Here is a 24,362-nt window from a genome sequence, read left to right on the forward strand (position 1 = left end):
TGAAAGGTCTTGTGTTTACGTTCAGGAGAGAGAATATAATCACTGCAGGTTAAAAATATTTCATGGAATACCAAAGTACTTAAACTATAATTTTAATGGTGGCTAAAGGCAAGTTCAGGGGAGAAGAAATGGAAAATACAAATAGGGAAAGGTAAGACCCGAGGAACCAGATCAGAAAGTATGTGATAAATTGGGAACTGAGAAAGATGATAATGTGGTTATAGTTAAAGACCCCTTAAGGGAAAAGTAGCAAAATTGGCTGGAAAGTTAAACTAGAACCAGATAACGAAGGTCCTAACTGCTCAAAGAAAGGGATAATCATAGAACTGTGAATTCCAATAAAAACTGTAAGTTCTATAAGCTTTAACCAGAGGTCACAAACTAGCTGCCACCAGGCTATTTGGCCTGTAGATAGGTTGGTTTGCTCACAGGGTATTTTAGTTTTTTAAAAAGATCTCTTGTCAGCACATAAAAGATAACACATGAAAACAATTTTTTTTTTTTGTACTTTTCTGTTACAACAGGAAGAGTAGGCAATCAGAGGCTTGCCTTCTCCAGCATGGCAATGATAGGCTGGAGCTGCGCAGTGGCTATCCACCTTGATGGGCATGTTGACCTCAGCCCCACCTGGACCTTCATTCATTCATGTAGATGACCAGCCACCTGCTTACACAAATCCTGATATGCAAACCCTGCTTAAAATGGTAATTACCACTTAGGGTTTTTTTTTCATAGTGACGTAATTTCTGCTATATGCATTCTTCAGAAACATATTTTATAATATTAACAATGTCAAGTTCAAATTGTTTTTGTATAATTAGTGAAATCATAATTTTTGATTTTTTGACATTTTGGCATTTACATGCATAAATCAAATTAGTATGCAATTTTTAAGTCCTCCAGTATTTCGTAGAAATCTTTTCTGTACTGTTTCTTCAGCTGCAAAATGAAATCTACTATACACAGCTGCATCAGCATCGCTTTGCAAAATTCCCACATATTTCATTAGCAATTTAAAAACCACTTTAATCTCCCAGTATTTTTTCACTATAAAATAAAGCCAAAAATAAACACAAGATAGTTGTTTTGCTGTTTTTATATACAGAGGTTAAAATACTAAGTATTTTAATTAAATAGTCTTAATGAATCTGAAATATCTTGACCTTAAAAATACTTCTCCTAACATGATAGCACAAATAAGCAACTGTGAAGAAGGAGTTTGGGGGGAAAAATTGCATTTACCATTTTTATTTGTGGAGTAATCATCCAGTTCAGTAGTAGATCTGGATTTATTCCTAAAACACAGAACACAATATATTAAATATGTCTCATTAATAACCTCTTTTATATTTATGAAGTAAAAACACCAAAGATATTGCTTTTTAAAGCAGTTGATTTATTTTGTATGTCTGCTGAGAGCAATTACTTTTAAACCAAGAAATTTTTCATCTTTCACAAACTCACAGAAAACCTTGACATCACTAAAAAAGAGAAGAGTGAAATGCTGGAAATAGATACAAACACGTGACAGTACTTCTCCAGTTTGTATGATGATGAAGACTATAATTTATTGATCAATTGTTGTCAACGTTCGCCCTGGTCCAGATCTCAATCTTACTAGGCTTACAAAGCATCTGCCATCAGATCACCTACAGTCAGTCCATCCCACCTCCCCCACACTGCCCAGGGTTATAATGTCAACTTCTTGGGCGTTAGGGTGCCACTGACTACTGTGGAACATTAATTTACCAAATGCCATCTTAGTGTTCCAAAGAGGTACTAAAGCATACAGCACAGTCAACTTCTGGAAATGCCTTAACTTTGTACCAATAAAACTTAGGTGTATAAATCAACACATGCTAATCTCATTCCCATTCTGCTAGACACACTGAACTTTGAAAATAATAGTGGTAGCTGGGCATGGTGGCTCGCTCCTGTAATCCCAGCACTTTGGGAGGCCGAGACAGGCGAATCACTTGAGGTTAGGAGTTTGAAGCCAGCCTGGCCAACATGGTGAAACCTCATCTCTACAAAAATACAAAAACTAGCTGGACGTGGTGGCGTGCGCCTGTAGTCTCAGTTACTTGGGAGGCTGAAGTGGGAGAATCACTTGAACCCAGGAGACAGAGGTTGCATTGAGCTGAGATCGCGTCACTGCACTCCAGCCTGTGTGACAGCGTGAGACTCAGTCTCAAAAAAAAAAAAAAAGAAACGAAAAAGAGAATAGTAGTAATAACAATGTATAATATACATTATAAAATAAGATGTAATATTACACTTATGTACATATATGTACATATTACATAGGTATAAATCCAATAATCTATAATACATAATGTATCATAAGTGGTAGACAGCTGCACTTGTGAATAATTTCACTTGTATCTACATAGAAGAAAACATTTATTACTGGATGTCTAGCCACACTCCTCGATGCCTCTAGGGCATGCTTTATCTGGACTGCCTGCAGGTATTCATATTTTCCTGGCTTCCTTAAGTTTCCTTTCTCTGCATTTTAGTTATTTTCCCCAAGGTCATGAGCTATATAAATAAAGCTTTTGTAAATATGTAAGTAAATCCATAACTTTTAAAAGGAGATAAACACTTTAATGATTTACAGTTACCCAGAGATATTATAAATAAGGTCATCTATCACCAGATTTTCCTTTAGCTTATTGTCAGCCCATTACTACCTGCTTGTCCCTTTCCTTTTCCCCTTCTATTCTGAGCCCTGTTCAGTTATCCTGGCTGCTTGTAGATACAAGTCTTTCCTTATATCTAACAAATAAGACAAAAGGAGACATTTCAGCTCTGAAAACACAAGGTAATGGCCCTCCCCTCGATATTGGTTTGACAGACTGTTTAGAAGCCCTCAGTGATTTCAAAACTGCAAAACATTTTAAAAATTACTTTAAAACATTAAAACAATATTTTAGGAAATTTTAAGATACATATAACTTTCCAGATATCTTGAATTTTATCTTCATTCCCCAAAACTGACCAGTAGTTCTAACCAAACTGCCTAAGAGAAAGGTCACTATTCCCATTTCAGATGTCCCTTTTGGGAGTAATGTTAAGCCATTATTCATAACCTTTTTAAAATGAAGATTACGTTGGATTACAGAAAATGGACACAGTTCTTTCCCAGCCATGCCCATTCCCCTTGCAATGTGATTCCTGCCATAAAGAAGCAGTGTTCTTCTCTTCTCCATGATCTGTGACTGTATGGAGTAATGTTAAGCCATTATTCACAACCTTTGTAAAATGAAGATTACGCTGGATTACAGAAAATTGACATAGTTCTTTCCCAGCCGTGTCCATTCCCCTTGCAATGTGATTCTTGCCATAAAGAGGCAGTGTTCTTCTCTCCTCCATGACCTGTGACTGTGACTTTAGACAACTTAAATCTCAAGATGCCTTGGAAATTTCCTCTTTTTAATTCCCTTTCCCCACCTCACCACCACATACACATAAGACCTCCCTGGCTGGGTGGACGTTGAAAGATATATGACCCAGTTGTTCTCACTGCCCCAGCTGACCCCAGCCAACCCCCAAAAGCAGAGCTACCTAGTTAATAAGTAGCAGATATATGAGCGAGCCCAGTCAACTAAAAGGCTGCCCAATTGAGATCAGCCTAAAATGCTGACCCATAAAATCATAAGTTCATAAGCTAATTCATTAAGTTCACGAGTAGTTGTTACACAGCAAAAGCTAACTGATACAAAGATCAACCAGCAATTCCTCTTTATATCCCACAAATGACAAAGGGCTAAAGTAGTTCTACAAATCATCGATGCAAGCGCTGGAATATTATATGAAGCCAATGATCATCAATTAAATTACAATAACATGCTCTACATACCTGTCATTAGGAAGAAAACCTGAAGATGCTTCTTCTCTCTTTGGTATATCATAGGAATCAATAGGCCTAAAAGATAGAAAACGATTTTGTAGTCAAAATATTAGACTTTAAGCCCTTCCCTGAGTTTAAGGAAAGGGTATCAAAATAATGTCATTCTAGCCTCTTTATGCAAATGGTCTTTGGGTTAAAAACTAAACATACAAAGGTATTTCAATGAATAACCACAGAAAATAGATCCCCTATTGCCAACAGACATTTACAAGCCATTCATTCACTCGTTCATTCTACAAATACATATTAAGTGCCCACCATATTCCAGTACCACTCCAAGAATGGGCTACAGAAGTACACAAAACAAACTTACTGACTTTATAGCACTTACATCTTACTGCGGCAGGCAGGCCAACAGATAAACAAATAAATGCATAATATAAAATAAGTTAAGAGTACACAGAGAGAAGGACTGAGAAGGGGCCTGCATTTTAAATCGGGTATTCTAGAAAGTCCAAGGAGGTGATGTGTGAGCAGAGACTAGAAGAAAATGAGAACACAAGACACACAAACATTCAGTGACTTCTCCAAGCAGACGGACTAGAAAATACACAAGTCCTTGGGTATTTTCAAGGAAGAAACAGGAGGCCAGTGTGGCTGGAATAGAGTGGGTAAGGGGAAGAGTGGAGGTACTACAAGGTAATGTAGCTCATGGCAGCCTTCTAGGCCTTGGCAAGGATGCTGGATGGGGTTCTGATGTGACACGAATTGACTTGGAGGGTTCTGGGTGGGGAAGCAAGATGACATGGCAGGGTTTATGATTTAAAGGTTCTCTTTGGTGGCTTGTATTCACTTGTGTGGAGAATGGGTGGTAGGAAACAGGAAGAGCAAGGGGGTGCCTTTGAAGTGGGGAATGGATACAGCTGAGCCAAGCTACTCTAACAGCCTCTGTGCCCTCTGGCTGTGGGGACAAACCTCCTATACTGGTATATTCTGACTGACGTTTCCCGCTCTATCTCTGCCTGGTGCTTCTGCTCCTCCGCAGGGCGCTTCTGCTCCTCAGTCTCAGCCTGAAGCCGCTTCTGCTCTTGCTCTTCCTGAAGCTCTTGCTCCCGTTTCCTCTCTCTCTCAATAACAAGCTGATCCTGCGGCTTCTTTCCTTGGTCCTCATGAACAACTTCCTCTTGTGGCTGTCTCCTGTCCTCTTCTCCTGCTCGGGTTCCTTCCCTGTCTGAAGACTTGGACCCTTCACTCCAGGTAGCTTCCCAGGTGGCAGGAGAGGGCTCCCGTGTGGTCACAGACATGCTGTTTGAGCTTAGGACCATCAGTTCCTAGGTGACCAGTGAAAAAAGAAATCCATCTAAATCTGTTTATTTCTGTAATTTCATATAGACACATATATATTCAGTTTTAGATGCTACTAACTATAGTTGGCCCAGGACTCCACTCAAAAAAACATGTTAAGAGTTCTACCACTAAAAAAGCTACACATGAGTGACTGACATGTAACTTAGAAGAGGAAGATGCACTGAAGTTCTATTAACATAATTTGTTAATGATGTACTACAAAAACTAGGAGAAAGGCTGAAACATCCAAGCAAAATTCTAACAAATCAGAGCTCATTGTATTTTTCAAAGAGCTACATAGGTGAACATATGGTCAAAGGTGGAGAAAAAGGAAGTGTCTCCTGCTTCTCAGCTAATCTCACCAACAAGGTAAAGAGAAGAAAAACTATACAGGCATGTTCTAACACTACCTCATCCAAGTACTTGGAATTCTCTCTCTCTGCCTCCTGTTTGGCCCTTTGCCACTCTTCCCTCAGTTTCTCCTGCTCACGTTGATATTTTTCCTGTAAGAAAATATGACACACATTAATCCAATAGATTAACTCTTCACATTAGGAATCTTCTTTATTAACACTTCTATGATCTCTAAACCTTCAACCTCAAACCTTTAAAGACCATGATTTTATTTTCACAAGCCAATCAGATTTTGGTCCCTATAGTAGAAAAGAGCATATATTGAATTAAAAATGTGGACGCTGGGGTTAAAAGGTAGACACTGAGAATTAAACCCCCATCCACCCTTTACCATGGCTGTAATTCATGAAAGACTCTAGCAAACTGTAAGGACTCTGCAATGGACCTAGCAACAGTTTGTGGGAACCAAGTCATCACAAAGTCCATGCACTTCACACCTGCTAAGTGAGTGCCCTTCATACTCTACAAAAACACACATGGGGGTTAATAAATAATGATTTTTAAAGGATGACTCTGGAAATCTTCAAAATGGAAAAGTAATTGTTTTATGGAAAATATGCTACAGACAAAAATATTTGTTGTTGTGAAACTGTTGAGTTTAAAATTAGTTTCTCAATACTGGTTGACACAGACTGGAGAAAAGCCGTGAAATCCAACCTAGTTCCTACCCGTCCACGTGAGCCAGAGCTACCTGCAGTAGGCGGTCCTGCTCCTTCTGCCACCTCTCCTGCCGCTTCCGCTCCTCCTCTTGATCCCACACCCAGCGACTCGGGGCACTGATGGTTGGAACTGGAAGCTAACCAGTTATCAGAGAAGAGAAGCAAATAGAGAACATAACTTCATTAAGTCATCTACTGAACCACTTTTGCACACATAAATTATTCATATCACAGTTTGCTTAAACTGTACCAAGGGAGAGCTGGCTTGGCTCTGAATTTTAAAATAAGTTTTTCAACTTAGAAGGATAACTCTCGGATAAATTCTTATGCAACCTAAAATCATGGTAAGCACGCTACTGTGTACTAATTCAGTCCCACCAAGTTCGTCTTATTCAAAATGACAAATGAATGCTACTTACATCAGGAACCACCGAATCAGAGCTTCCTGTGTTGCAGCACATGGGCAAGGAAGAAAAATATACAATATAAGTCTTCATTTCTATGAAATAATTCCTTTCAGAAACTTCTATCATTAGCTGTCTCTATGCCAGTATACTAAGTGACAATGTTTTTTTAAACAGTAGTCAGTAAATCCTTTTTTCTCCAGGTGTAACAACAGTTCCATCTGTTACTCATGTTTCAAATTCAAAGTTAGTAAAAGGAAGATATAGATGCCAAAATAAACCCTAGCTGTAGGTATTAGAGTAGGATCAATGGATAGTTCTGAAGAAACCTCAGAGTTCTTTTACTAATAAATTGGACAGCATCTCGTAGTTTTGCCTAACAGGCCAAAAAAAAAAAAAAGGAATTTCAAACGTTACATCTACCAAATCCCAATTTTTTACTTGCCACTACTCAATTACAACATGACAGCTGCAAGTCACATTTTTCAAGTCTTCTTACTAATGAGCCACTTTCATAAGCAAGTCACCACAACAAACATGTTCAAGAAACATTTCCTTTTTCTACTCCTATTATTTGAAACACACGTATTCAAACTTCATATGTAAACTTATGGGTACAGTCTTATTCTTTTTATTCTTAGGGGACCTACATAAGTATACCTTTACTAGAACAATGATTATTTTAAAAGTAAAACTTCAGAAAATACACTCTCATACAGTACTTTTAAACGTTCTTAAAACCTCAGCTGTCAAATTATTCACATACAATTTTTTACAGAAAATTGCTTTGAAACCTAGAAAAATATTCTTCCCTACAATAGCCTGTTGAAGAAAAATGGGAGAAAATTAGAACAGAGAAGGAAAAGGAATTGCTTTATTTTAGCCAGTTTTAGGAAGGAGTATCATACTGTTTCAATTAAATAGCCATAGAAAAAAATAGGAATTTTATTTTAAAATATAAATCAAAAACACTAAGGATACTGACACAAATAGACTCGCATAGTTGGTAAGGTATTTCTGTTTATGGTCAAAAACAGACCTTCATCCAAAGGAAGGACATTAGGTGATTAACACAAAATACACAAACCCGGTAAGCACTGCGTTATAAGGCACATTTGCAAACATGTTAATAATCTTAAAAGTAAGAAACAGTAACATTTTAGATGGCAACAGCACAATATCCTTTGACCACCGCATCTCAAATGTTGACTATTACTTTTAAGTTCTTAGTAGCAAAACAGAGCTTGAACAGCATTCATGTGACAGAGCATTAGGCAAAGGTGGCACAGGAGCAAATGTCACATGCACAGCACATTGTGAGGCCCTGCCCAAGTACACCAACACGGAGAATCTCAAAATGCACGTTTTCAGATGCAACCAAAATGTATTTAATTTGAATTTACTTCAAAGTCAACAGAGCAGTCAAATCAACACTCCAAAGCCACCATACCATAGCAAAAATAACTCTTCATTATTAAGAGTGTTTTCCACAACCAAAAACAAGTCAGAGTTTTTAAAAACTTGGCCAATTGCATGTTGGTGTAATCTAATATTATGCAATTTGTAGGAAGCAGTAAGGCTTAAATGAAATTCCTCATTTCTTACTGTTATCCAGTGGAAACAAGTGTGTGTTTAAGAGCATCTACCCCTCTTTTTTTTTTTTTTACAAAGTTAAAAAAAAAAAAAGTAAAACCTTTATAGAGGTATACAAAGGACACACAGAGACCCATTACCACAGAGGTAGACCCATGAACTGTAAGAAAAGCCTGATGACCCTAGGGAAAGAATGGAAATGGGTTATGTTGCTTGGTCATAATGACAGACAAATTGAAGAGGCTCAGTGCCCAGCACCACAGACCGTGAGGAAGAGTGGAGAGGGAGAACAATTCCATGAAAGTGCATGAATTGTTAGCTTTGTGGTTTACCTTGTTCAAAAAATTGTGATCGCCTTTTTAAGTTTTTCAAAGAAATTGATTCAGATGCTAGTTGAAAAAAAAATAAACACTATGTCATTCATTTTTATTTCTCACCACTGGTAAATCAAACTATACTTGATATAGCTTTCCAATCTGTGCAATATTATTTTAAAAGATCACAAAACTGATAGCCGTAGAAAATACAGATTATCTCAAGGCACAGGGACACACAATTTTAGTAGCCTACACTACATTCAAATTAGTAGAAGGAACAAATATTTTTATTAATAAACTTTAGCATATAGCATCAGAGTTTCACAGCTATGAAAAGCCAAGTATCATCTTCCATGCTAGATCACGCCGTTTTAGGGAAAAGGAAATTAATATTTTTTTGCTTAGGTTAAACAATCCATAATCTTGTCTACTACATGGAAAACTGTCTATAACAAACAGTTTTCACAATACTTATGAATAAGAAGTTAAAAGTAATGGGGAAGAAAACAAAAAAAATGATACCCAAAGAAAGATCAAAGAAAACCAAACACTAAAGTTACAACCATCTTCTAACTAGAATTTTTTGACCTAGTTTTCAAGATCTGGTAGCTACTAATATTAAGTAAAGCAAATGGAGTTCTGCCAAGAAAACAAAAGGAAAACATTCTGACTTCTCCCACAGATCTGTCACAAGACTATGGCATAAAATCTACATATGATTATTACTTGATACTAGTTAGTGCTTGCTTATCTAAACAAAACCTTCCAATGACAGGGCCCATGTATAGTTCTCTAGTCATAGAAGAGCTAGATGTCTGATCAGCTATCTCACCTGACTCACTGCAGAATAGGACCCGGTGCTTTACATGTAACATCACGGAGAAAAATAAGCAAAGTTTGCTTTAAATACTCTTTTGATAAAGAATGCAACTGAAAACAAAATATAGTCACTTTTATCTATCAGAAATGAAATACAAAGTTAAATAATTGATAAGGAAAGGGAAATTTATATATTTAGGTTGGCTTTAAGATAATGTATTATAAACTGTCAATGTAGAGTTAAAGCCACTGAAGCACTGTGAAAACCCAGTCCCATTCTTGGCAGTCTAGGTTCACAGTAGAAGCAGTCTCATCTTCTTTGGGTTTCTTCCCCTGCCTATATGACCGGATCTATTCTTATTTTTCTGTGCCCAAGGAATAGCACACGATGTATGGTAGCTAAATTATTTCTGGATGGGCAGAAGAAGAAACACGGAGATAACTCCAAAATTTCTCTAGATATTTTGCCTTCTTTTTCATTACAAATGGGTACATCTGCTAATGACTTTATTGCCACTGGCATTTCCCTCTTACGGCTAACTGCCTCCAAGGTTGTCCCTTTCACAACAAGAAAGAAAGGAAACTTCATTCATAGTTCCAAGCTTAACTAAGATTCCCTTTGCCAGCATACCATAGCAAGAAAGCTGACTCGGGAAGAACCAGTCTTTCTTATTTGACTTAGGCATGCAGGCACTCAGAGCTCTGGAACACGCTGCCAAAGTTTTGTTTGCAGTGCCTGAACAATTCAGCACGGGAACTGAATGCCCTTCAACCTGGCTGCAATTGGATCTGCGTGCTAACCTTTTAGTTTCAACTTGCAGTAGACCAGTTTTTCTTTCACTCACAGATACTAATTTTTATAACAGCAGAACTTGAGTGCTATGTCTTTTCCTGTATAATGTGAGTTATAATGGTGATATTTACCTTTTGATTCAAAAGCATTGCTTTCATCATGAATTCCATTGATTTCTTTGGATTCAATATTCTGGAAAGGGTAAAAATGCTAGTTAATATTCTCTCCAGTTGGACTTTGGACTTAAATAATGCATTTCACATTACTGAAATATATATTTTAACAAGATGAGTTTCTCGGGATATTGATGCATTCCTTACAGCCTTTTACATGTGGTAGAAACTTAAGTTTTTTCATTATATTTCAATATTTGTGGCAGAATTAATGACCAGCTGCAGGCATGGATGATTTTAAGTTTAATCAATCGTTAATTTTCCAATAAATAAAATCAGCCAGATAATCATTAGTCCATTTGGCTTATATTTATGAGTACACAAAACTGTCATATAGGATTCTCAAACATTTAAACATTTCTTACACAATATAGTAAGATCTCCTTATTAAATAAAAGGAGTTACCTTGAGATGATAATAGCACAATCTAAGGAGTATAAGTGCATAATATTTAGTTGAAATTTAAATTTAATTATTAATTTAGATGAACAATTTGTATCATAAATAGAAACCACATTACTTCAAAGTCTATAGGAAAAAGTACTGCTTTGACACTTAAAAAATTTTCTACATTATATTTTTGATCAGATTAATGAAACTGATTATCTCTTAACCACATATGTAAGTCTACCCACCAAATTCACCTACACAAAAACTAAAAACGCTTCATGAAGTTTTCCATTACACCCCACTATTACATTTATTTGCCAGTAAAGACTAGGGAACACATAAAGAAGTCATAGTTTATAATTTTATGTAATTGCTACTTCACGCTCACAAACATCTGAGAGGTGGGTCTAATACTGAAAGATTGGTGGAAAACACCTGCAAAACAACATTCTGGGATCTTTTGATTTTACCATTCTATAACTCACAACTACTCTATGAGGAATGCCTATGGTTTTCAAAAATCTATTTTACTGTATCTCTTTACTATAATTTACGTTGTTCAATCATTTACATTTTACAGGTAGTATCAAAATTGTACAAACAAAAGAAATTATTTTCTTCCATACACAATTCTAACAACTGCTTTGCTCCACACCAGTACTTCCTACTTCTCCAAATACTCACAGAACTCTGAAGGCTTTCGGAGAAATCGGTTGTTATAGATAGATTTGAAGACTTTTCTGAGTTGTAAATTCCAGAAGTTGCATCAATCCACTTTGTCTCAGGTGAACCTATAATTTTGGTAGCCATACTGGTGAGATTGAGGGTTTTATGCCGTATAAATGGCAGGGAAGGTTGGTCTTTGCCCCAGTCTGATTGGCATATGAAGATCAAATGAGTACACATAGATGTTGAAGTGGAAAGAATAAAGTCATTGAATGCACATATATAAAAAAAAATCTACATATACAAGACAAACAAATCAGGCAGTATGTGAAATAAATCAAGAGTTTAGGGCTTTTTACCAACAGACCACCTTCCCAAAACACAAGAGTTAAATCACGTTAGTAATGAAAAAACTAGCAAATTTGCTGAATCTTTCCCATAAACCAGGATAGATATTTTGATATCATAAGTTGGTAGGTCTGTGGAGGCTTAATGCCCTTTCCCATCTAGCCTCTATAATTAAGAAACACATTAATGGAATACACATTGAAAGTTCTTTGAGAATAAACAGGAATATGACCTACCAAGCTCTCTCTCTTATACCAATATGGTTATGATGCTGCAGATAAAGTTAAATCATAGCATAGTTCTTAATACTCAGTATTATTATAAATAACTCCTGGATGCAGATACATTTGTCTTCAATTGATATTTGCATTCAATCAAACCAGTATATGAATCAGTCAATAAATACTATAGAATTCAGTAAATTTGCTAGTGAAAAGTCCAGACAGAATATTCAAAGGAGTAGGGTTCAAGATTTGTCACGATGTAACTACAAAATACCTTTAATGCCAAAACATAAGTAAAGTGAAAAAATAAAAAGTTATTAAAGCAAATTGTTAGAACCACTTGCCAAGGGCCAGGTCCCAATTCCAAATGCCAGACATGGTGGTAACACAAACTCACCAGCCTTTCCATAGCGCCTCACATCCATCACTAGGTGTCCAGTTTCTTGAGCCTTAGCCATGGCTTCCTCCCACTCTTTTGAATCCTTATATGAAAACTTGGTGTTGTTAATAGCAATAATTTCATCATCTACTTGTAGCTGAGAAAATTCTGCTGGGCTACCTAAAAATACAAAATAAATTAATCAATTGGGGCAAAAATCCCACATGTTGTATTAGTTGCTGCTTTGAGCTTAAGAAAAATGACTCTGAATTTTAAGTAACCATTTCTCTCTTTTTCAGGTGGAGAAGGGTCACTATTTTTTTAATATCAAATATCTGAGTACAACATACAAAGCATTAGAGGTGTTTTTTGAAGTTCTACAGAATGCATCTTCATTAAAGGAAAAATGATAAACTAATGTATTCAATAAGACTTCTTATTAACCTCCCAAGGACAAAAAATTTAAGTTACTCTTAAATTTGAAATATGAAATATACTGCATTTTAATTGAGCCTCCAAATCAGATACATTCTGGAATGGAGCAGAAGATAACACAGCTATTTAAAACTGCTTAAAATTACTCCATAACTAAAATACCATTATCTAATTAAGGCAATCTTAAGATGTAAAAGAACTAACTGGTGTTAACATGCAATTTTATATAGCTAAAATATGTAAAAAATAAAAAATAAAAGTAAAAATAAAGGAACTCCTCTTTTTAATTTTAGGCTTTGTAATGTTTTGAAGAAAGTTCCCGGGCTTGACATGGTATAGACCTGGACCGGGGAGGGGTAATCCTTTTACAGAAGTCCTGAAGCATCCTGAAGACTTCATGGGCAATCAGTATATTAGAACCCTCAAAAAAAATCAACGTATTAAATAGCACATATACATTTACTACAAAGCATGGCTGATCGTGGAAAGTTCTTTCTGAATCTTTACTTAAGTGCTGTTTGTTAGCATTTCCAAATATAAAGTCCAAAATGGACAAAATCTGTAAAATCACAAAGACTTTCAAAACTAAAATTAATTACTCAAGGAGAATAAACAATATGGAATTTGGAACCCCAATAATCTCAGGAAAGAGGATGTATTTTCTGGCCTTATGGTTGCATTTTTCACAGGTTTTCTTCTCCTATATCAAATACGCTAATTTCTGTGGTCCCCAACCCCACAATGAAAGATGAAAAAGGAGAAGAAAATTCAGTAGAGCTAAATATATCATTTACCTGCTTCAACTGATGCTACGAAGATCCCAGGAATATCCCATTTTATTGTAAACCCAAAGTCAAGACTCTTCCCAGGCGTCTGGTTTATGCTGATTCTCATATCACTGAACTGATCCTGAAAACAAAACATGAAACCTGGTATCCAGTGTCTCTGGCACCCACATGGAGGAAAGTCTATCCATGAAAGGAGGGAGGCTGCACGCTAGGTATACTTGAATCATTTCATGATAAACTAGAAGCTTCATTCTTTCTTCCTTGGGTTGGTGAAACTTTCATTTATATAAATAGCACCGAGTTTATTATTTTTCTGCTAAAATAAGGAAAATCTTATTGTTATTACATGTTTTTCTTCATATTAATACTTTAAATTGGTTGGCCATGGATAAGCTTAGGTTTCTGCCCACTGTACAATTGAGTCTAACTTACAGGCCACACCATTTATTCACTGCCCAGGAATAAAGTACAGTGATTTAAATCATTTATTTGAAAAGGACCACCATACTTTTAAAAACCTACTCCCAATACTTGGCATATTTTCTGAATAACTTCAAGTGGTTCACAGACACATAATTTAGCCTCCAGTGGCATCCATCTAGGACTGGTACCACTCCCTCGTGGGCATGTGAAGTTCGGCAAGGTATTTTGCTTGCCCAAATGCCACATGAAGATTTAGTGTTAAAGGCATAGCTGCTATACATGCTGCAAAATGCAGAACTATGTCACCTGTAAGGAATTACTCCCTAAGATACCAAGAGTGTCCCTATTGACACATTCTGAGCTACAGTCCATGACTTCTTCAAAATAACATCAGCTCATAAGCCCCCAAATAACCTCTTGGACTAAAGGTATAATTATTCCCATTGCTATCACTATACTACACTACAAATCCTAAATTCCAGGGAACTTAAATTATTTTCTAAACCAAATGTTTCAAGTTTTATAGTATACTATGTCTGTGCAAACCTTAATTTCTCTTGTAATTTACATATTTTGTTTTGAGGAAGCAACAAATAGATTTTAATATGAATTTATGAGACCAGTGTTTCAGCTTTGTTTCCTAATCACAAAAAAACTTAGACTTACCTGTTACAATTCTTCCTAAACCTGTTTTTACTTTCCAGGAAAAGACCTACCAATTCTCCATTTTAACTTGGCAGTTAAACCTAACCCAGGAACCAACTGGGCAATTCATAAAGCTTTCTGCCTAAGGTTTTTTACCCATAAAACAAGTAGCAATATTCTGAGAAATATTAGGATAGTACGTACTATGGTGTGGATGTGATTTGTCGCCACCAAAACTCATGTTAAAATTTAATTGCCAATGTGGTGGTGCTGGAAAGTGTTACCTTTAACAGGTGTTTGGGTCATGAAGGATCTGCCCTCATGAAGGAATGAATGCAGTCTCATGGGAGTAAGTTCTCACTCTAGCAGGACTGAATTAGTTACCACAAGAGCAGGTTGTTATAAAGTGAGGTTGCCTTGTGTTGGGTCTCTGCACACACCATTTGCCTATCTGCTTTTCCACCATGTTGTGACACAGCACATGGTGCTCACCTGAAGCCAAGCAGATGTTGGTGCCATGCTCTTGGACTTCCAGCCACCAGAACCATGAGCCAACTAAACCTCCTCTTTTCTTTATAAATTACTCAGTCTCAGGTATTCTGTTATAGCAACATTAAATGGACTAAGTACACAAGAATTTGAAGGAAGGCACTGAATAAACAAAGGATCAAGAATTCACTACTCTATATGGACAAGCAGAAGTATTATGACATTTCATTCAACCATTTGACATACATTTTTTGTTTACTCTGTATAAAAAAAAAACACAATACTTAGCACTTTGGGAAATAAAGATAAATTAGGGATGATTCTTGCTCTCAAAAACGAATTGTTGATTTTTCAGTGGGTATGTGATTTTTAGCTTTCAGCAGAAAGCTCTTTGTAAAGCAGTTTAAACATGGAAATGCAGATGTAGTCATAATACTTGTTAATAACCACCTGATGAATGCCAATCTGAAGAATATAATAAAATTCTGCTAAGAATAGCAAAAACTACTGGTTGGTTCTACTCCTCAGCCAAAACCACCATACACTTAAGTTAGAGATGACTCGGTGAAAATGAGTGGTCATCTTCACCACACTTACAAAAAAAAATCTGACTTAGAGCCAATTAAAGTGCAGAATCTATTTGCTATATAAGGAAGACAGACAAAGAGACAAATCATGGGTTACACATTCAAAACACTGATGTTTTATAGCTTGAAGAATAAAAGACAGGATGGAGTCTTAATAAACACTCTCAAACTACATAAAGAATATGTTGTGGGAGATGGCAAGTGAACATTATCCTTTTCTACCAAATATAGGATCACAGAGAATGAGCTTAAGCCCTAGAGGAAAATGTCTCACTGTTATATTAGATTGGAAATACTATCTCATGAAGGATTGTACTTACCTCAGAAATAAAGAAATCACTATTTAAACATCTTAAATATTAATAAAAGGGCAGATAACCTCCTCCTCTTTGAAAGAGTTAACAGGAAGGACAGCGTCCCTGTGGCTACAGCCAGGCAAAGTGTTGTGTCAGTCCTTGAGACACAATGCAGGCAAAGAGGAGAGGACCACATGGGCAATTACAGGTGCATATCTGTCATTAACCAGGTGACGACAGGCATGTCACTGGGCCTGGTAAAGCCTTCTCTTTCATAAAAATACTGCTTTTTAATTTTGGTTTTAAGTAGCCTACTTTCAAATCAAAGTCTTACGCAGACCACCTCTTTCCAAACCACTATACAGAAAGGATTAAAGTGGGTGGCCGTGGTTTCAAAGTAAGAGTTCCAGAGCCCCACTTGTGTAGCCTTCCCCTCACGGCAGTCTCGAGGCATCTATGTCCAATCCCAAGTTCTTATAGCAAATTATTCCTGAAACTTCTTGCAAGTGAACATATCTATAATTACATTCAAGTATAAATTGTTCAACAGTGATTTCAGGAAGGATTTCAACTTCCTTATTTTTCCTTGCAAGGTATATGCCAAGTGAGTATCCTACAAAGAATCCAAGCTTCAGAAGATAATGATGACAGAATCATCTTTGAACTGGATGGAACAGGAATATAAATTATTGGGAGAAACCTAGATTCCTGAAGACTGATAATGAACTATCCAAGTGGTTTCAGTTGTTCATGACAGAAAAGGTAAGGCAGTTGTCTACTATCATCTCAGCATATAAGATAAAAAATTTCCCTCAAATTAGGTATAACTTGAGCAGACATATCCACTGAAAGTTCAGATTGCCCCAACAACTGTCAGACTGATGAAACAGAAGTACAAGACTCTACATTTTTAAACAAAAACATGAGGAGGTTCTGGAGTCCCAATGGTAACTCTTATTTCTGCTAAATCTGTTGAATTAAGATTTTCATGCCAACATAGATAGAATTTAAAAAAAAAAAAAAACAGGGCCAATCTTAACAACAAATCGAAAAGCTACACTTCTCGAATTTTTCCTATTAGACAAATGTGTTAAGGAAAGCCTACTTCGTTGATAAAGTTAACCTTAAAGTAAATCTGGACTGTAAAATCAGGAATATCAGAGGAAATCTATAATCTTTGAATCTATGTACATATAGTTCTTTAGTGTTTCTTTCTTTCTGAGTCTTACTGGAATGAGAAAAATGAAGTGAGTAGCCCTCAAATCTTGGTCTTCCTCTATAAATCCTTCTCCATCTCTCCTTCCTTCATCCCACTGTGGCAGGTAGTGTTTCTATAATACACCCACCACTGTCCTCATCCCATTCCAAGATTATCTTCTACCTACCAAATAACATCTTGAGTCTTCAACCCTCCAGGCACTGCCCACTATTCTTGCTTTCTAGGAAACAGTCTTCGAAAGTCACCTATTATCTTGCTTTCTCCAGCCTTTTTTCCCATGTCTCTTGCCACTTCTCAGTTTCATTAGCATGTTCCTCTTTTTTCTCTTCTTTTCATTGTGTTATTTGTTCCTTAGTCTCTAACCTCTCTGACTACATGCTTTTGTGAGCAACCTCATTCACTGCCATGCCTCCGATGTCTAAGTCCAACAATTCAAAAATTGAACTAATTATCTTCCTCCCAAACCTGTTCTTGCGCCTCTTGTTTTTCATATTTTGGTTAATTGCATCAATAGCTCATCAGGTGCCCAAGTTAGAAACATTGGATTCTTTTGGGGCCTCTTTCTCCTTCTTTCCCCTAACTGTTCCCCAGTCGAATGCCACACAACAATCCCTGTACCCCTACCCTCCACCATACATATTTGCATTTTACAAGGTTCTGTCAAGTCCACAATCCATCTTGAATCATCCCATCTTTGCCACCCTCCCTTGTGTTATCATCTTGGTTCAGGCCATGATCTCCCCTAAACTCCTGTGGTTACCCCTCCTAAGTGGCTCTCTTGCCTCCAGTCCTTATTTTGTTCATTGTCCACACAGCTGCCAGAACTTTAGTTATAGAACACGCTATTATATCACACTTGATTTTTAAATTGCTGGTAGCTCCTTACTGCCCTACTTGGAAGATTTCAAACTCTACATTTCAGTTCTGGGAAGTTTCAATAAACATGTAATACCACCTTTCCTCAAAATGGTTTCAAGGATGATTTTATCTTTATGGACCAAAAGACATTTCAGTTCCCGGTGGCTCTAAAATTCTAAAGACACAGCAAAGTTCAAATAAGTCAAAATGTGGTCTCTTAACTATACATAAGGCAGTCCTCAAACGCAAGCCTGTCGTATTTCAAAAAACTTTAACATCAGATAAATTACAGTTGTGGTGTAGGCATTTCACCAGCCTGGGGCAGGTTACATAACTTTCAAATCTCATGTACTTCACTGGTAAAAATGGGATAATACACCTACTTTGCAGGGTTATTGAGATGATTAAATGAAACATTTAAAAGGTGTCAAGGCACACATGACTGATGCCCAGTAATGGCCTTCTTTTTCTTTTTCCAATGGAAGCAAATGTTAAACATAATACACATGCTGGCTAAGCAGTTTCTGGATCAATTAAAGAAAATCCCATTTAATTCTCACATACTTAGCTCTAAAGCCAAGAAAATTTGGTCAGCATTCAGCAAACATGTACAGATGCAGGCACTGCACTGACAGTAAGAAAGGTAGGGTTGTATTCTACCCTCGTGGAGAGCAGGTCCTAGTGAAGGTGAGAAGCAAGCAAAATGCACAGTATGAAGCTATGATAAGGGAAGTTCTGGCTACTATATCCAAAGGGGCAGTAATCAGGGTTGAGATCAGGAAATGGACATGCAGAAAGCTTCCTTTCTTCCATACGTGTCATCCCATTTGGGGGTTACTGCCTTAAAAAGTCTGGAGCAGAGGTTCTAGAAAGAAGATTTGTAGAGGGCTTAAAAATATAGAGCTCTGAGGCTGGGCGCGGTGGCTCATGCCTGTAATCCCAGCACTTTGGGAGGCCGAGATGGGCAGATCACAAGGTCAGGAAATCGAGACCATCCTGGCTAACACGGTGAAACCCCGTCTCTACTAAAAATACAAAAAAATTAGCCAGGCGTGGCAGCAGGTGCCTGTAGTCCCAGCTGCTGGGGAAGCTGAGGCAGCAGAATGGCATGAACCTGGGAGGCAGAGCTTGCAGTGAGCTGAGATCACGCCACTGCACTCCAGCCTGGGTGACAAAGCAAGACTCCATCTCAAAAAAAAAAAAAAAATAGAGCTCTGAAAGGACAGAAAATAAAACAGAAACTTGTAAGCAAGACCAACTTTGGGGAGAATCATGAAAACCACATCTGCATGGCAGATGGAAGGGGATGAAGGACCTCAGGGGTCACACTCCCTCTTCCCTGTCTGGGGTCACCTCCAGAATGAGTTTGGCAGCCCAGATTGGCAAGAAAGGTGGAGAAAAAAGCAAAACCACAAGAAAAGAAATGGGGCAAAAAGAACAGCAAGGGACAAAACCCCCAGCTCAGCTATGAGGATGAAAAGGAAATTCCTATCGGCAGATTTTAAATAAGACCATATTAAGTTCTTCCCTTCATTATGATTTTTCTACTTTATGGCACGCAGCAACTTAGCTTTCCTAAAATAACTCTAGGGAACACCATAGTGCTTACATTCCTTCATCTTAAAATTCCCACACTAAAGAACCAATAAGGACTCTAGATGACCTGCCGGATCAAGTTCATACTTCAGCCTAGTAATCAAGGCTTTGAATGCAGTTCAAGTCAGTAAAACTTAAGGGTCAATTACGTGTAAGAATGTACAAAGAATACCAGTGAAGGAGGAACAGGTAACTACATGGGACAAGGAAGAATTCAGTGAGTGAAACTTTTCAAGGGTAAGAAGTTTGATTCCAATGGGGGAGGGGTGATATCTTGATTCAAGAATGAAGTGGTCCTCCTGGGCTTTTGAGGAACAATAGGACCTCAAAAGGCAGAGATGTGGGAAATAAGCATCTTCAAATGGGGGAGCAGTGATGTGCTCCAAAAAGTACATGATGTATCCAAGAAAAAGTAAGCAGCCTTATGCAGGTGAATCATCTCTCTTTCCCAGGACATAGCATGATAGCATAACATGATACTAAATCCTGAGTCAGACTGCCTGGATTCAAACCCCGACTCCACTTGGTACCCTGCATGGCCTTGGACAAGTAACATGCCCAGGCCATGCCTCAGGTTTTATGTTTCTAAAATAGGGGTAATCATGATAGTCCACATTCGGATTGTTGATTACTTCACAGGGCTGCTGTGAGGATTAACTAAGATACTGCCCTGAGAAGCCTGGTTGGTACATAGTAAGCACGCTAACATCAGCTGTGACTGTGCTACAAAGGGCGTGAGAGATATCACTGCTTCCCTGAGCGCCACAAACTTCATTCAGCAAACCACACAGTGCCACTAGAGGCTTTGGAGCAGAGAAATTACTGAGTCCAACCTGGCATCAGGCAAGTTAATCTGATGCCAGTCTTGTGTAGCATGTACTAACACCTGTGACCATTTGCACTGATAGGAAAAGGGCCTGAATTAGCATAGTGGAAGCCAAGATAGAAAAGAATAACATCAGCTGGGCGTAATGGCTAACACCTGTAATCCCAGCACTTTTCGAGGCCAAGATGGGTGGATCAGGCCTAGGAGTTCGAGAGCAGCCTGGGCAACATGGTGAACGCCTGTCTCTACAAAAAAATACAAAAATTAGCCGGGCGTCGTGGCATGTGCCTACAGTCCCAGCTACTCAAGAGGCTAAGGTGGGAGGATTGCTTGAGTCCAGGAGGTTAAGGCTGCAATAAGCCATGATCATGCCACTGCACTACAGCCTGGGCAACACAGCAAGATCCTATCTCAAAAAAAAAAAAGAAAAAGAAAAGAATAACATCAACGGGGGAGTCTGGAGGAAGAGACGAAAGGACAATGCCAGTAAAAGTCCAAGGTATGAAAGAGAAAAATGACCTGAAGAACATTCTTCCACAGAGCTACCGAAACATTTAGATGATCAGCCACAAGCTACTCTTGATTTTGCTGTCCTCTGAACACCTAGAGTTATAGTGTCTGAACGGAGTTTGGGGGAGTGTTGCACAGGCCCTTTACATATTGATCAGCAGCTGTCACACACATTCACATCCTTCTCTCAAGTCAGTAAGCTCCTTCTGAGACAAAGGCAAGGGCATGCTATAGAAGCTACTGCCCTAGTGGTGCAGAAAAGGACACACCAAGCATCAGAGATATGTAAGTCACCATATGAATTATATCTACATTAAAGAATTCCAATGGCTTCACTTATCAAATCAAGCCTAATTTTTCTTGGTGGAATACCATCTCAGGTTTGCGAACAAAGAAGTATAAATCCATTAATGATGAAACCTGAAACAGTGCCACATTAATTGAAGCTCCCTCTGAGTTGCAATAACCTGAGACACACCCACGCACCACACTTAGCCTCTTTTCCTTAATCCACAGTTGCAGTTAGTCAGCTGCCACCCTGAGAAAGGCACCAACACCCAGCGTGCAGCACGTGATTCAGGCTGTTTTGTTGAATTTGCTGTTTGAAAAAGGTAAAGGCAAACATACAAATCCGTGAAACAAAAGGCACTTTGCTTCTGCTTTTATTATTCATCCACTGGTATCTTATGTTCCCCAAGTATAATACAGGCTATTGTTCTCCTCCACTGAGACTTAGGAAGCTAATTATATATTTCCAATTCCTTAAAAAATGTAATGATAATTTACAACTCATTATTTCAGCAAGCTGAAGAAATTGTTTTTAGATATATGTCTGTATATATGCATGGGGGAAAAAAAACCAAAAGAAATATACCTAGATGTTAACAGTGATTATCTCTAAATGATGGAATTATCAGCGATTTAAATTATTTATACTTTCCTGCATTTCCAAATTTTCTCAAGCACATAGTACCTTATAACCAGAAAAGAAAGTTTAAATGTTTTAAGTTTTCCCATACAAATAAAAACTCAATAATAATAAATATGCAACGCCAAATTATTTCACATCAAGTTATTTCATTAATATAACTTATGACAAGTCATATATACATACACACACATGCTAATCTAACTTAGGACAAGTCATATATACATATATACACGCACACATACACACACAAATACTAACATAACTTGGGACAAGTCATATATACACACCCACTTAATGTATATAATACACAATTAATGTTTTTCAGGGCAACAAAGAATACTAAACCAAGCCAAAGAACCACAAAAGCTCCTCCATGCTAAGGAGTTCATACAACTATCAAAATGCTTAGCAAGAATTTTTCTGAGAGAAGTTTTCTGTTATCCAAAGACTTTTGGCATGTTTTACAGGTGGGCTACAAAGAACATTTATTACTTAATCATTCTCTTAGAAGTCATCTATTAGAAATTTAAGTAGGAAAAACTACACATGTCATTCTTCATCTGATGGTATATTTTGTTTGGACTCCAAATGTTGTGGAATACAATTGTCATATTATAACCAAGCCTCGATAGTCCCATTTGGAGATAAGGAAACATCGAAAATTATAGACATTCTAAAGTATAAAATAGTATTAAAAGTCACTAGAAGGTTAAAATTATCGAAAAAGAAATGCCATGTACCTAGAGGCCAGCACCTATCATGTGCATCAATTTTTCCTTGTGGCCAGTTAAGTTCCCTGGGAAAGGGCTTCTGTCACCCATATATACACTAGATCTGCATCTAAAACCTTCAAAGTGACTACTGTACCTGAAACCTGGGACTACTGGGCACTAGCAGTATAAGGCAACCACTACTGAAATGTGGAATACAGAGAAAACACCAGCCAAATCTCCAAAGGAGACTGGTGCACAAAGTCTCCACACACTCACATCACAAGTGTTATCTGGATCTATGCACTCAGAGTGGAAAGACACCTACTTCCTCCAAGATCTGTTCAGAGTAAACCAGAATGTCATTTTGCACATTTTCAGCCCAGATTAACACCTAGAGGTTTGACGTTTGAGACATGGTTTCCAGATTTAAATGCATAAGTGTCTGAGCCACAGATGATAAAGAACTTTCCCAAACTCACCTGGGATATTGAGACTTCTCTTTGGGGGGAGATTTCACCTTCTCCAGATTCAGACATTAAATCAAGACCAGATGTGGAAGACAGTGTGGCTTTAGAAGTGGCAGCCTGGTCTTGGGAAAGAGATGAGAAAGGGGATGTAGGAGAGGGCTGCCTTGTCGCATCTGCTTCTGTTGCTGCTACCTCTCTCTGGCTAAATGAGCTTGAAGCCAGTTGGCTTGCATCCGAGTTTGGTGCAGGGGTGCTGACCACATTGTTTGGAGTTCTCTTAATGTCTTCAACATCTCCATTATACTTCCAAGCATCATCCATCTAAATAAGAAAATATCATTTTAAACTTGATATTCTGTTACCTTTATTTCTGTTTTTAAAAGTTGTTTATTAAATTAATTTTTTAAAACTAAAATAGCATACCACCCACAGTAACATAACTATTACTAAACGCTTGGGCTGAGTTCTTTCACACCGATAGATAAACACACATGTAGTGGGGGAAATTATTTTAGAAAAAGCATTCATATCACATACAAACTTCTGAAATTTGCTTTGCTTGTTTACTCCAAGCAAACATCTTAAGCATTAAATTTCCACTGAACCTAAACTGGCGTAAAAAAAAAATTTGCCATATATACATGTGTTATGTGCAGTTTACACATCAAGATGGTGTAACTCTAACCTCTGCACAAGCTCACCAACATTTTGCTCTTCAGAACAGACTAAATGAACTGAGAACATGTTTTACCATGTAAGATCTGGGGAGTGATGAGATTCCCCTTTGCTGAGAACCAAAAGGCCTTGGTGTTCTATCTGCTGATCACTCCAGGTCAACAGATAGAACTCTAAACCAGTCCCTTTACTTGCTGAATATTCCATAGTATGGACATCAACAATTTATTCATTTGATGTGCATTTAAAGTTGTTTGATATGTTCTGTCACTTCCAAAACTACTGCAACAAATATCCATATCTCTTTATAATTGGAACTTCTATTTTTATACCACACATTTCCAAAAGTAGGCTTGTTGGAGCAAAAGTTTTACATATATACAAAAGTTTTACATATATATATATATATATATAGTTTCTAAAAATAATTGTAGCAACACACTCCAGAAGTAATGTATGAGAACATCTGTTTCTCAGCATCCTTGCCAACACTAGACATTTTCAATGTTTTAAGTCTATATCACG

The 24,362-nt window shown here is 37.5% G+C and overlaps 1 protein-coding gene across 18 annotated transcripts in view; it reads right to left on the reverse strand.

Annotated features, from left to right (window-relative positions):
- Positions 1-24,362, reverse strand: part of LOC105481741 (LIM domain 7) — a 233,405-nt gene that overhangs the window by 12,330 nt on the left and 196,713 nt on the right. For 7 of the 18 annotated variants that reach the window (XM_011741469.2, XM_011741468.2, XM_011741462.2 and 4 more), the window contains 13 exons: positions 23,175-23,483; positions 13,609-13,723; positions 12,398-12,559; positions 11,447-11,634; positions 10,331-10,391; positions 8,603-8,659; positions 8,411-8,452; positions 6,693-6,718; positions 6,306-6,410; positions 5,611-5,703; positions 4,829-5,184; positions 3,863-3,928; positions 1,243-1,295 (listed from right to left, as the gene is read on the reverse strand). In XM_011741469.2, coding sequence (XP_011739771.2) covers positions 1,243-1,295; positions 3,863-3,928; positions 4,829-5,184; positions 5,611-5,703; positions 6,306-6,410; positions 6,693-6,718; positions 8,411-8,452; positions 8,603-8,659; positions 10,331-10,391; positions 11,447-11,634; positions 12,398-12,559; positions 13,609-13,723; positions 23,175-23,483 — 1,633 coding nt within the window. The remainder of the gene's footprint in view (positions 1-1,242; positions 1,296-3,862; positions 3,929-4,828; positions 5,185-5,610; positions 5,704-6,305; positions 6,411-6,692; positions 6,719-8,410; positions 8,453-8,602; positions 8,660-10,330; positions 10,392-11,446; positions 11,635-12,397; positions 12,560-13,608; positions 13,724-23,174; positions 23,484-24,362) is intronic. The other 11 variants (XM_011741471.2, XM_011741465.2, XM_011741464.2 and 8 more) reach the window with 4 other exon arrangements.

Source organism: Macaca nemestrina, chromosome 16 (genome assembly GCF_043159975.1).
Source record: "Macaca nemestrina isolate mMacNem1 chromosome 16, mMacNem.hap1, whole genome shotgun sequence".
Lineage (NCBI taxonomy): Eukaryota > Metazoa > Chordata > Mammalia > Primates > Cercopithecidae > Macaca > Macaca nemestrina.